This window comes from Strix uralensis, chromosome 4 (assembly GCF_047716275.1).
Source record: "Strix uralensis isolate ZFMK-TIS-50842 chromosome 4, bStrUra1, whole genome shotgun sequence".
Lineage (NCBI taxonomy): Eukaryota > Metazoa > Chordata > Aves > Strigiformes > Strigidae > Strix > Strix uralensis.
The window spans coordinates 65753382-65766462 of record NC_133975.1 but is presented as its reverse complement, the minus strand read 5'-3'; the positions used below and the strand labels follow the sequence as shown (position 1 = coordinate 65766462).

At 43.8% G+C, this 13081-nt stretch overlaps 1 protein-coding gene across 1 annotated transcript in view; it reads right to left on the bottom strand.

Moving 5' to 3' along the window:
• The window catches only part of ADAMTS3 (ADAM metallopeptidase with thrombospondin type 1 motif 3), a 126266-nt gene extending 113428 nt beyond the window's left edge, over positions 1-12838 (bottom strand). Inside the window, exons 1-3 of the mRNA XM_074867028.1 lie at positions 12601-12838; positions 11975-12002; positions 3820-4220 (exon numbers count right to left, since the gene is read on the bottom strand). Coding sequence (XP_074723129.1) covers positions 3820-4220; positions 11975-12002; positions 12601-12669 — 498 coding nt within the window. The 5' untranslated portion in view covers positions 12670-12838. The remainder of the gene's footprint in view (positions 1-3819; positions 4221-11974; positions 12003-12600) is intronic.
• Positions 12839-13081: the final 243 nt, after the last annotated feature.

The window sequence follows — 13081 nt, the reverse complement described above, 5'->3', positions numbered from 1 at the left end:
GATATGTTATATTAACTTCTTCATGACTGTTTGAATATCTGATCTTTATAAGGAGGACAAAAAGGAAGACACTACTCAGATGTAAACAGGGAAGGGGCTGGGCCACTCATGCAGGAAGGCTTGCCATAATCTTTAATAATACTTACTCCCCCCTAGTAAGTCTGAGTCTAATAAGATAGGACAGCAGAAGAGTACAGAGGCAAGATGTTACTGTACAAGCACTAAAAGGAAGGAAAAGCAGGATGGAGGCTGAACGAGACACAGGAACACAAGAATTTAAGGACTACGCATATGTGAGTGGAGCACATGTACCCCTCAAGCACTGTCTGTGTAAGTGGAGCCTTCTGCCTGGTCTCACCATGCCCGCACAACTGTACGGCTGTCCATTGTTACAACACATTCTGTCTCTGAACATTTACAAATCCAAGCCAAATAAAGAAAAGGCAAGGGATCAATCAGTGGACTTAAATCTAGGCTGCTGCCTGTGCAACTACAATTTTACCATCTGCAGATCATAGTTATTAAGAGCTTTTCTCCTTAACCCTTCCCTGGTAAGAGATCATAGAATTGCAGAAGCCCACAGAGCCCAAGGATGCTGTAACTTTCAGCTGATGAATGTCAGCATGACACTAGGATAAATGTCCAGAAAAAGTACCAGGTTTTTCATCACTGTTCTTCCCAATGCTGGGTCAACACTTCTGCATTACAACAGCACCATCTGAACTTCAGAAGACTGTGACTGCAGAGCAAGCTTTAGTAACATGAACACAGGGAGCAGACAAAAGCAGCAGTAACTGTAGTAGGTACCAGAGATCAATTACCAGAAGGCCAAATTCTGCGAGGCACTACAAACTGCACAGTCCTCCTGAAGCGAGACAAGGTAGGACTCCTCTATGTCTATCTGAACCATGGAAGGATGATTCTGCTTGATGACTGATGCTACAAGTTTTGCTGCAAGCATTTGATAAACTCTATAAATATTGTGACAACAAATATTGCCATTTTGACCAAAACAACAGCAGAAATATACAATAGAAACCTGCAGAAGCACCAGCTTTCCAAAACACAGTCATAAAAACAACGGCCAGCTTCTACATGACTAATTAAGTGTTCTTTTGCTATGACAAGTGCATCCACATGCATGCGATTTTTTTAAATAAATAGGGTTATTTTCAAGGGATACTAAGCACATGTGAAGAAAGGAATTTGCAAAACTAATGGCATGCAGATGACTTTTACTGCAAAAGTAGATATGCAAACTGTTTCAAAACAAAAGTGTTCAGGTATTTTGGTTTTTAAATATAAGTTTAGATTCAGGAAGAGACCATGAGCAAAATCTTGCTTTACTAGTGCAAATGCCAATTAGTCCATATATTCACAATCAAGCGATCAAAATTTAGCACGCTTATGTTCTTCAAAACCACTCACCTAGTGCTGAGAGCAAACACTAAACAACATAAAATTCAGCAATGTCTATGAAGTACATGTTAGCACAATACACAATTTTGCCCCACTATCAATAGGTGTCTTATGAGTCATGATGAAAAATCTCCTTATGCACAAAATAAAATCTGCAAGGTGTTTCACTACCTTGTGGCAAGCCACGTGTTCTTTTTCTGTTACTTACGATATCAAACTTCTTTTATAAGCTATACATTGCATGAATTGCTAACACAGCGATTCCCTTTACTTTCTTCCAAAAGGTAGCAACCTAGCTGGCTACACTGGAGAGTGTGTCTAAATTCCTTTGAAGTCAAAAATAAATCTTCCCAACAGACACATGGCCCTAGAATTTCTCACTCTTGTTCCAGTTTCTGTTAAGCCATATTATCTTACTCTTCACATCTTTAGGATACACTGAGGATCAAATATTCTAGCTTGGTTGAGAGATGCATAGTACAGCAACAGAGAAGCCAGAATTGCTAACTTTAAGTTACTTCTGCTAACCTTGGAGCTGGTGGGAGGAAAATAAAAAATAAATCTGAAATCCCATCAATCTTCAGGTTTATTGACTTATTTCCCACTCACTTGCTTAAAGCTCCAAAAGACTGTTATAACAGCAAGGTGAAGTAAGCACACAGAAGTGCTCAAAAAGATAGTTTTCAGCATGTGAGCTGTTCTCAAAGCCCCTCAAAGACTGCATGAGACAGCTTGGGTTGAGATGAACAAAGAGAACAGTGACTCAGGAGCATTTACCCACTCTCCTCCTCAAACAGAAAGCACATGTTCTCCTAGTCCAGTCCCTAAAACCATGGAAAGCACATGAAGGACTTCTCCTGGGTACTGTGAGAAAAGAGTGGCAATAAGCCACACAACCGAGAAATCTCCTATTCTTTACTTAAGACCCCTTCAGAATCTGCTGTCATCTTATACCCATGGAGGGTTGTAAAGACAGCAACTATTTCATTTCAATTAACTGAAAACACAACACAAGCAGCTTGTCAGCCACATGGCGATCTCTGCTGAAGCTGCTGTACTCCTTAATCTATTTAATCCAATTTATTGTCTTAACGTGCTGTCTCAACACAAGAACTTTATTCAGGATTACTGCTAAAATACAGCTCTCAGTTCGAGGGTCTCCTTCACTGTAAGAACTACATCGGAAGCTGTATCTATCCAGGCAGATCTCCACACGGCCTTTGTAAACACTGCACACTGCCAACAGATTCTCCTAAAAAAACTCAAAACCCAAACAAAACACACCAAACTGATGTTAGTTGATCGCATCAGATGTAACCACCAGTAATCCCTTTCTTTAAGTAAGGAAAGTCAAGGAGGTTTGGTTGTGAGTAGCCTGAAGCTCCCAGTCAGGAGTTTGAGACATTTATGCAATTACTCCTGCAGTGACAGAGGCACACTGCGGAGGTGGGGCGTTTTGCTAGTCAGAGTTTATCACAAAATGGAATCAAATCATTAACATGTGGCATGTGACAGGAAGAAGAAAAACTATTTCCAAGAAGGGATACTTGTTGCAGACTTGTTCATGTTATTCCTCTCATGAATAGCAGTAGAGTAACCACTACATTAATCTTGCTGGATGTTGCAGTCGTGTTCCACCACTGCTCCTGCTACTTAAAGAGTACAAGGTAAGTATTGTTAGCTTTCTTTACCGCATGACTGAATTAACGAATGGTATGTGTGCTCAATATACGCCCAGTCTTTCAATATGGGATTTGTGTACCAAGCCAGTCATTGCATCTGCTGAAGCCACAACGAAATACCACGTGTTTTCAACCAACGCAGCAATCAGGCCAGCAGTTTTGAGAATGAACCGTTTATAGATGTGAACCACTCAATTCTCATACGATACCTTCTGATGAAACAAAACTGCATGTAAGAAAACAAAAACCATGCTTATTTTATAAATAAACCCTTTAAAACTTAAATCCGTTGCTATTCTTGGACTACAGGGCAGGCTGTGATTTTGTACTACCCAAGAAGTACACAGTGACGATTTGGATGCCAAATTCTACATTCACTCACCAAAAGGTCATCTTTTAAGTCTTAAAATGACTTTGTTATTAATTTTCCCATTTGTGACACCTCATGAAAGCAAAAAGGAAAACCAGCAAAATGTAGGTTTGATTTCCCTCTCTCACACCAGTGACATTAAGGACTTTGCTCATCACACTCAGAGAAATTATCCCAGAATAAAGCAGTAGGACTGTATACATCAATAGGTACTGAGGCATTTTCTAAGGGATCTAAGAAACGTAAGTTCTTTAAATGACATCGTTAGCCATGTGTAGTTAAAAAGCAACAACAGTTGTGTACAAAGTAGTAAAATATTGGACATTAATGCCATTAAAGTAGCCTTACCAGACCATCACAATTGCTAATAGCGACAGAAGCTCCAGGGATGTCAGTTATGTCTCCCACATACGCGCAGTTGGTCCACAGAGGTTCTCTTTTCCATAATTGCTCTGTAGCAGTTCTAGTCCGATTCGTGTTACCAGCATCGTTTCCAGTTTCCACAGAATCTTCGTACCACTCCACTACGGCCTCGGGAGCCACTAAACGCGTGTTGGGTTTCAGCCGGAGATGGAATTCCCTTCCGAATGCAGTGACGTTAAAATACAGCTGTTTGGGGCTTTGGGATACCTCCCGCGTTGATCTTCTTTGGTGACTTGCAGAGAGGATATTGGAGATATAGCTTCCATCTGCATTGGTACTAATTGGAATCACTAACCCATACGGTCTCGGTCTGCTTTTTCGTGATTCTGCCAAGAGAAATACCCAAAACCAAACTAAAATTACAACAAGAGCATAGAATGAGGTTGAAGACTTTAGACCAGATGTGCAGTGACAGAAATGCACGTCACTGGGACAAACGGTGAGCGCAAGGACGCAACAGGCCATTGCCTTGCCTGTTAAGGGTTACACTCATTCTGAGAGCTCCAGCTCACTGACCACACAACACACCACCACTACTGCACCGTCATCTGTGTAGGACCTCGCCGCCTTGCATCTCCCTCTTCCAAAATTCCCAATTTAGGATTCCTGTTAGAGCTACCCTAAATCACTCCATTGACAAGTTCAGCTGAAGAATGATAAAAACCTGTGTGGTTTTTAAAAGGAGAGGGGACGGTGCCACTTACCACACCAATGTGCATTAAATTATCTACTAGATAGCTAGTCTGGATATAAGCACACCAATCTAATGTAGGCAAACGTAAGGTACGCGTCACTACTCTCTCTAGTTGGAACACTTGGGCTTATAAACCTTCACTTGGGTACCCTACAGCAAGGCCTTTAATACTCTTAACACTATTGTTATTATAAAAAAGCTTTGTACTACTTTTAAACAGGCTCTGAGAGGGTGTGTAAGAAAGAAGCAGAAAAGCGTCTGACACATCATCACGTTAAGCAAGGTACGACAAACCAAGGGTAATGTGAGAGGAAGGCCATTTCAGCTTCAGAGACAGCACATGGATCATGCCAAGGTGGACAAACACAAGAAGCTGTGCCCAGTTATGCATCTCAAGTAAACACACATCACAGATGCTGGGATACACATTAAGCGCATGCAAAATACCCTCCACATGCCAAAATTTTCAAGAAGCAGGTCTTTCATGACTCTATTTTCATAAAACTTACAGAGAAAACCCTGAAATATTCATTTACATTTATCTGAGGAGTTTCCTGGGGTTTAGGTTTGCTTAATAGCCACAGAAGAGGCAGTGACCCTTTTGAATTCTCTTGTAAGAAATGCCATTCAACTCCTTCATACACCTTAAACAGAATTGCTTGCTCCTGTGTCAAGACCTCCATTAAGATTTTGAAAATGAAGTGCCGTGCTTGGTTACAACTGCAATTTGCATACATATTTCCGCAGAAAATTGGAATAGGGAAAAGAATCCAGTGGATATCACATACCACTGATAAATTAATCTATGTCAGCAGTGGTACAAACAGTAACTTTTCCCCCTACAGATCTCCTTTAGCAAATCCCCTTACCCAGCAACTTGCTATTGCCCTTCCTCTTTGCATAACTTGAGCAACAGAGTTCAAAATGAACAGATGAGCTAATTATAAAAAAACAAAACAGAGAACTTTACAAAGTTGTACCTAAATCCTGCACTTCACGGCAACGCATAGAACCTATAGAACCAGCAAAACTGCAGTCTGTTGATGGCACTAAAGAACTCCTCAAGTAATACCTCAGAAGCTCCACGGCACAATCCTGATTCAAGGAGATTCAAGAAGTCGCCTCTAATCAGTGCCAAAGCATCCACAGATACCTGAACAGAGTGGCCAGACAAGGCTGTGGGCAACCAATCACTAGCAGAAGTTTTCCCAAGGCTAACCTGCTTTAGCAGAGGCCTTGGCCAAGAAAGCAAAGCTGCGGGAGAAAAAAGGTGACAGCAATGAAAGCCCCATTTGCCTATCATTTTTTTGTGGTTCCCAGCAGTCAGCTCAGGATTCCTGCCTAATTAGCAGCATTAGCTGACAGGAAACCTTCCAATTTGCCTAAGAGAATACAATATGCTCCCACCCTCAAAAAAGCTTCTTTCTGTGTAGTCCCTTACCCATATCCTGAAAATAGCATTATCAGCCTAAGAGAATTTTTTTTTTTCCCTCTCCACTCTCTGCTATTCTTAGGCACTGATGAGAAAAGGAAAAGAATCTTCTCTTTTGCTCTGAGAAGGGTCTTCTCCTGTTACGACATCTGCAGCCCTGCATCAGGACACACACACACGTGTTTCCCGTTGCCTTAAAGTAATCTCACATCATTGTAAAACAACTCCATCAATGGAGTTTATCTCGTCTGCGAGACCTTTGTAATCTGGAAGTAATCATGATATTCAGTGTCCAGTTTTCATCCTGTAAAAGGAGAAGGAGACACATTCTTGGGCCAGGTCAAGCTGCAGGCCAAACTGCTGCTAAGATCTGGACCAAAGCCTAAGTCTTATTGCCTGTGATTAGACTATGTGAGAGTTAAAAGGACACTCACTTAGCATGGAAATAATTATTCCCTAGCTCTTCTCTTCCCAAGAGAACTGGCTAAAGCAGTATTAGAGTGATATTACTGATACTTTTCATTTAAAAAAACTCCACAATTGGATAGCTCAGATGCTACCACTAAGTGCCACTGAGAATTCCTCAAATAAATATACTTAATTAAATGAGCTAAATTTTACCCACTCCCAGTGTGAATCACACTTGAACTGAGAATTAATAGAGGAAAAAGCTCAGTAGCTAGTTCCTCTCTCCTCATAGCAGTGGCTGCTTTTTTAAGAGACTCAGGCATTCAACGAATAACTTTAGTAGGAAAATGTTCCTAACAGCTTCATATAACTGTTTTTTCTCCAATTTTCTTTTATGCCAGTTACTGAGGGATTTGACAGAAAAAAAAAATTATGGTACTAGTAGGGCATACATAGACATTTAAATTCTTGCACTATAAATATCTTTACACAATACACAAATACTATATCCCAAGTGAAAAGTTCCTTATCATCTTCAAGTCCGTTATTCTGAAAACGTACTCCATGTCCTACAGCTAGCAGCCACAGTGTGTTTTTCTGCAGTAGCCAACTCAACCTATTTTGCCATGCACCTACAAGATCAGGTTCTAAAACAGGTATCCTAATTAGAACATTATCCTTAGGATAAGTCCCATCTAAAACACTGGGAATTCTGACTGAGGATTGCTCATCTCTCTCATTAGAGAAGGGACCAAATTAAAACTCTAAACTCATTTTTATTAATTAGATACTAGGCCACAAAGAGGAGACAGAGCTGCTGGGTTGTAGATCCTAACTGGGTCAAAGTAAAAATCTAGATCCTCACATTCCCCACGCTTCAGTGATGAGATTTCATTCACAGACTGACATTCCTCCTTCTACCTCGTCGAGATTCTTCGTGGCTTTTTTTTTTTTTTTAGAAGCAGGATGTTCAGTGCCAGAGACCACAGTCTGGTGATCAAATTCTGTGTTCACCGCACAACTGACAAATTGTGTTGCACATCTTGCAGCAGTATTCCCAAATTTCTACTTGCGGGGGCAAAAAAAAAGTTATTTTGCTAATAACAAGAACAGCCAGCTAGCCACAAGAAGGTAGGAACAAAGGATGGAAAATAAGAACTGTCAAGTTTTTGAGTCAGCAAAAGCCTTTTCCAGAGTCTCCAAATGCTGAGCTAGAAGAGGAAATGCCTTTTGTTCAAAGGCAATTAAAATTAAATGTGACATGACTGAACGCTAAAGACATCTAAACTCCTCCACTGACTTATATTACCCTTTTTCCATAGACTGTATGGTCTTAGGAAATGCTATTCCAGCTGTAGGTGTTCCCTTTCCTATGCTAAAATTTCAGAGTTGATCTGTTCTACTAATTCAAAGCTTACAGCAATGATCAGAGAAGAAACACAGAGCAATAGAAAAAGCACTTAACTTCAAATTTTCTTCATTTTTTAAATCTGGCTTTAAACTGCTGCTCCAGTTGCACAATGTTTAAGTTGAAAGGAAGCACTTAAGACAGAACATCACATTCTTTCATTGTGTGCCAAAACACAATTAGCTGGAGAATGTCTCTGGAAGAGGGCTGTCCAAACTTTTTTCCCCTCAAATACACATGAAACTGAAGAATTAACGCCACTGGTTCACAGTAGTTGCCTGTGCACTGTACAGCAACCGTGGACAACGGAGGTTCAAAAGTTCGAAACTTCTTTTTCTTTTTTATCATCACCTGCATTTGGAAAAGCGTTATTTTTCCAAGTATAAGATTCTGAGAAATACATTGATGAAAGTTGTTCATGTGGTTGTCCACAGCAGAATTCCAAATGCATAAACATCCACTCAAGAAAAAAGATTTCAAAAGCACAGTCTAAATTGAAATCAGTGGAAGCAGTGGAAAAGGAGGAATTTCTGAAAGTTCAGACAAATTATTTCTATGTCTAAAACAAGCTACCCAAGTTTGAAGACATTACTTTTTTTTTTCTTTTAAAAAGTATTTAAACCTCATTTAGTGTTCATTATTCTGATAACATTTTTACTCACTTTGCATGTAAACAAATTTTGATAACAGGGCTCTCCTTTTTCCAGCCTTCTGTGTTGCAGCCAGAGGACCAACTTTTGTGACCAAATTAATTTTTTGATCACAGGAGCTCCTTCACCTGCCACCGTGACCTGTGAAATTACGTCCACCGAGTCAAAGGGTTGGCAGCATCATTTTTGCCCAAACATTTTCTGAGCCATGGCAATGAGATGTAGATTAATTACTATGTGCAGTACACACCTGCCTCTTTATATTGCTAGCAAATATTTCAATAGGAATAGCAATGTGGAAACCTATTAATATTATACCAAAAGCACAACTGTTTTGGCAAAGATGGTGCTGGGTATTGAGCAAGGCAACAAATGTGCGGGAACTCCTGATAACATCCCATCCATGCGGGCCAAGTCCCAGACTGTCCCACCCTGACCTGATGGGATGACCAGTGAGCTACCATCAGCTTCTAGAGCTCCCTTGCCTCTCCTGAGGGATGTATCTGAATGCACTTGTGGGGTCAGGAAGCTCAGCTACCTCAGCCAAAGGACTGGATCTAACGGAACACCTCCAGAGCATCACTGTGCCTGCATCTTCTGAAGGGAATTCACAAGCTATGATACAATCAGACATCCAGCTTTGCAGTGGAAGTACTGGAAAAAAAAATTACCTGCTGCTGTAGGAATTAAGAGGACGGTATTTCAATACAAAGAGTGTTCCATGTTCTGAGAGACTACCCTTCCATCCCTCAGGTAACCACAATGGCGATGAGCACAGAGCTGTTCCAGTCACTCAGCAAAGTGCTGCTTAATAACAAGAAAAGATGGTGCAGTGACAAAGGGACAACCCTAGCAGGGGTTCTGTCATCACTGTTTTCTGCCTTCATTGCTGGTTGGTGGTTTCCAGAAACTAAGAAGCAGTTTTGGTCCCTCTCTTTCAACAATCTGGCTCACTTGAGAAGTACCATTCACTCTGTATTTGGCTGCCTTTAGGTGGCAGAAATGCCCAGAGAGAAAGACAAGACAGAAGAGGGAGGTGGGATTTCTTGAGAATTCCCACACAGCTTTGCACCTGAATAGGGAGGAGGCTATGCAGTACGCTTCAGTGCTAAGCACTGCAAGTTGGATGTATAAAAGCCAGGGGCAGCCTGGCACTGCTGCTTTGCAGGTTAGACATTCCAGTTTTCTTCCAGAAGTCGCACTGAGCCACAATGGAGCTCTGCTGTGTGGGAGGCTGAGGCAGGAAAAGCAAAACGTAGCAGCAGCCCGAGTGCTGGCACCTTCAGTGTTGCTATTTCACTAGTGACAACAGTACAATTTCCTCCTGACAGTTTCAGGCATTTGCAGTACATTACATGTTAATGCAGTTAATTAAGCTTGGGTAACTCTCTATCTCTATAATATATTCCGTACCAATATTTTAAAAAAATAAAATTTTATATGTTTTAATTTGTCCTAAGTGACTTTCCAGACTATGAGAAAAGATTAGCTGCTGACAGCAGCCAGCCCTGGGCCAAATCAAAATATACAACACCGATGCAAAGTGACACTTAATATGACTTAAAAGTAGGACAACCCATTTGGAGGCAATCCTAATGCAGGTTTTACTGCCGTCATTAAAACCCTAAACTGAGTAAGCCGTACTTTTTGAATCAGAATTTACAGGATCAAACATTTCTTGAAATATTAACAGTTTAAAAATCACAAAGCATAGGACAAATGCCAATGACCCTAAGTGTTAACTAGCTATTTGTGCTTTGAAAACACAGATTTCTGCTCAGCAAAACACCCTCAATTCCTGAAAGTCAGAGGTACTTGCTTACAGTCTGGTCTTGGTAAGCCATCACTCTCATTGGTACTGCTAGTCTGAACCAAAACCCATCACAATGCCCCTTCCTGGGGAGAGGAGGGTGAGATGCCATCATCAGCTGCTGAAGCTCCCAAGGTGCCCCCAAAACCAGGTGAGAGCCTGTCCCACACCGATCACACAGGCCTGGCACGGGGGGCTTGGCACAGGGGGTCCGAGTCACCCTCCACCATGCCATGTCCCGCGGTTCCTGTATGCCTCAAGTGTTCCTGACTACAGCAGTGCTGGGACCGTGAAAGAAAGGAAGAAGTTAAAGGAAAAAAAGTTATTTTCCAGATTAAGGAATTTTGTCTGATGTACTGTATAATTTAAAAGAACACATTCCTGTACAGCTTCTGGTTTCTGAAATTCAAATACAATCCATTTCTCATGGAAACGAATAGAAATAAAACACAGGATCAGCATACCACTGGAAAAAAAGTCTGTTTGCCAGTTAGATTTAAACCTACCTAACTGTCTCAATTCCCATTATTCACTGATCACAGTGGAAATCAACCTGAGCTGGGAAGAATGCAGTTCCAGAACTGAAATTGAGACAAGACCTCCAAAATTTAGAGAAATACTTGAAATTCCTTTTCTGAACAGTATCTCAGATCAAAACCTGAACCAAAACCTCAGAATTGGAGGTCTAATGGCAACTGGAAATAGAATTGCCTGGGGTCCATTCCCATTGCTACCGCTCCTCTCGTTGAAAAGCTCCTCCAGAGCACACTCCAGAGCGCGGACACCAGCACTCAACAGCAAATTGTGGAAAGGCTCATTTCACAACTGGGCAAGCTGAGGAGCGTGTAAGATGGCATACCCTTGCACTAATGCCCTGGAAGAGAAAACGCCAGCTTCTGCATCTTTCTACATCCTCTTCCATCCCATAGAGCACTAAATTATCTGCTGGTTTAAGCAAACACAGATCTTCTGAAGCTAAACTGTGTGCGCATGCTCCTAATTATACGAGGCTTCCTGTCTTAGGAAAGAGTCAGAGAGGCTTAAGTTTTAAATATAAAGCACCCTGTGGGTGCTAACAAACACCTTTCACTTCAGTACCCTCACTGATCACAGACAACGACCTTGCCGCACTGCACTTTCTTACGTGTATTATAACGTTTATTGTTCAGCATGCAGCATGCACCCCATGCTATCAAGAGAATATGAAGAGGCCTTGGCATTAGGCACATTTCTTCCAGCTAAAAGGAAAGGTTGAATGCTTCCAATATGGACGAGAAATGGTATGAAGACATGGTCTGCCCTAGCCAAACAGTAGGCATTTCCTCCTTGATTCAGAAACACAGAAATGAAGACAGAGTGTCTGACCCAGAGCTGATCTGCTGTGATATTCAGAGAGCTAGTTTAAGCACGCTGCAATTTTTAACTTTTGTCGGTTTTTATTTAAGAAGGGAAGCACAGACGTATCAGGATGCAAAACCGCATAATGAGAAGGCATGCAAATTCAAGTCATGCCACATCACTGTGAAACTACAAATGCTCCTGGGTGGTAATGGTGTGGGGGTACACAAGGGAATGCTTGCCTGCATACAGATCATTTTTCCAGAAAACAAACTAGTTTGGTGAGCTTACTTCTTTTATTTCCATTTTGATAGCAGCAATAATAGTTAAACAGACTTACCTATTCGGATCTGTTGTTCTTTGCCAGCCTGCGGAAGAGAAAAGAAACACATGCACAAAGTTGTTAGCGTAATTACTATGCAACGTGTGACAGCAAAGTGCTTCTAGAAGGCTGAAAAATTACTTGGTGTGTGTTGCACCGTTTTCTACATTTCTGCTTTTGGTTTCCAGGGCTGGCATTTCTCCTTAACTGAATAAACAGCTGTTCCCACCAAGATACTAACAGAGTCCGTGGAAGTTCCGTCTCATCAGCAGAGCTGCTACGAAACCCCGATTCTGAAGGACCCCCTCCACACATCGTGACACCGTGCCAAAAAGTTCGTCCGGTGGCCAAAGCGAGGCCGGAACGCCCGGGCAGGCGGCGAGCCCGCGCAGGACGGGTGTCGAGGGCTCTCCCCGGGGGGGGGGCGGGAAGGGGTGACAGCAAGGACCCCCGAGCAGCACCGCGGTCCGGGGGCCACCGGCGCGGTACCCCCGGATCGCTCGCCCCCCGGACGGCCTGGCTGGCCCCGGCCGGGAGCCCGCGGCGGCTCCGGGGGCCGCGGGCAGGGCAGGGCAGGGGCAGGCAGGAGCGGAGGGGAAGGGCGGGAGGGGTCCGGCCCCCTCCCCGGCCCCGTCGCCACTCACCTGCCGGCCGGCCGCGGCGCGGAGCCCCAGGAGCGCGGCTGCCACTACCCACAGGGGCAGGAGCACCATCACGGGGACACCGCCGCCCAGCCACACCGCTCGCTCCCGGCGCCGGCCGCGCTCCTCCCGCCGTGCGCCTTCTCCCTGCCCCTCCGGCGGCGGGTTCCTCCCCCCCGGGGCCGTGCCTGGGGAGCGCGGGCTGCACCCCGCTAGCCCCGGGGCCGGCTGGGCGCGGGCGGCGGTGGGGCGGCGAGTCACCGCGCCGCCTCCTGCTGCTGCCTGCGCCGCGCACCGCGACCTGCGGCGCTAATAAAGCCGCACCGGCCCCCGGGCCCGGCCCCGCCTTCGGCCCGGCCCGGCACACCGACGTCAGGGGCCGCCACCCCCGGCACGGCACGGCCCGGCCCGGCCGGACTGACCGCCCCGAGCCGCCTGACCCCCCCACTCCCCCGGGCTGCCTGACCTCCCACCCAGGGCTGCC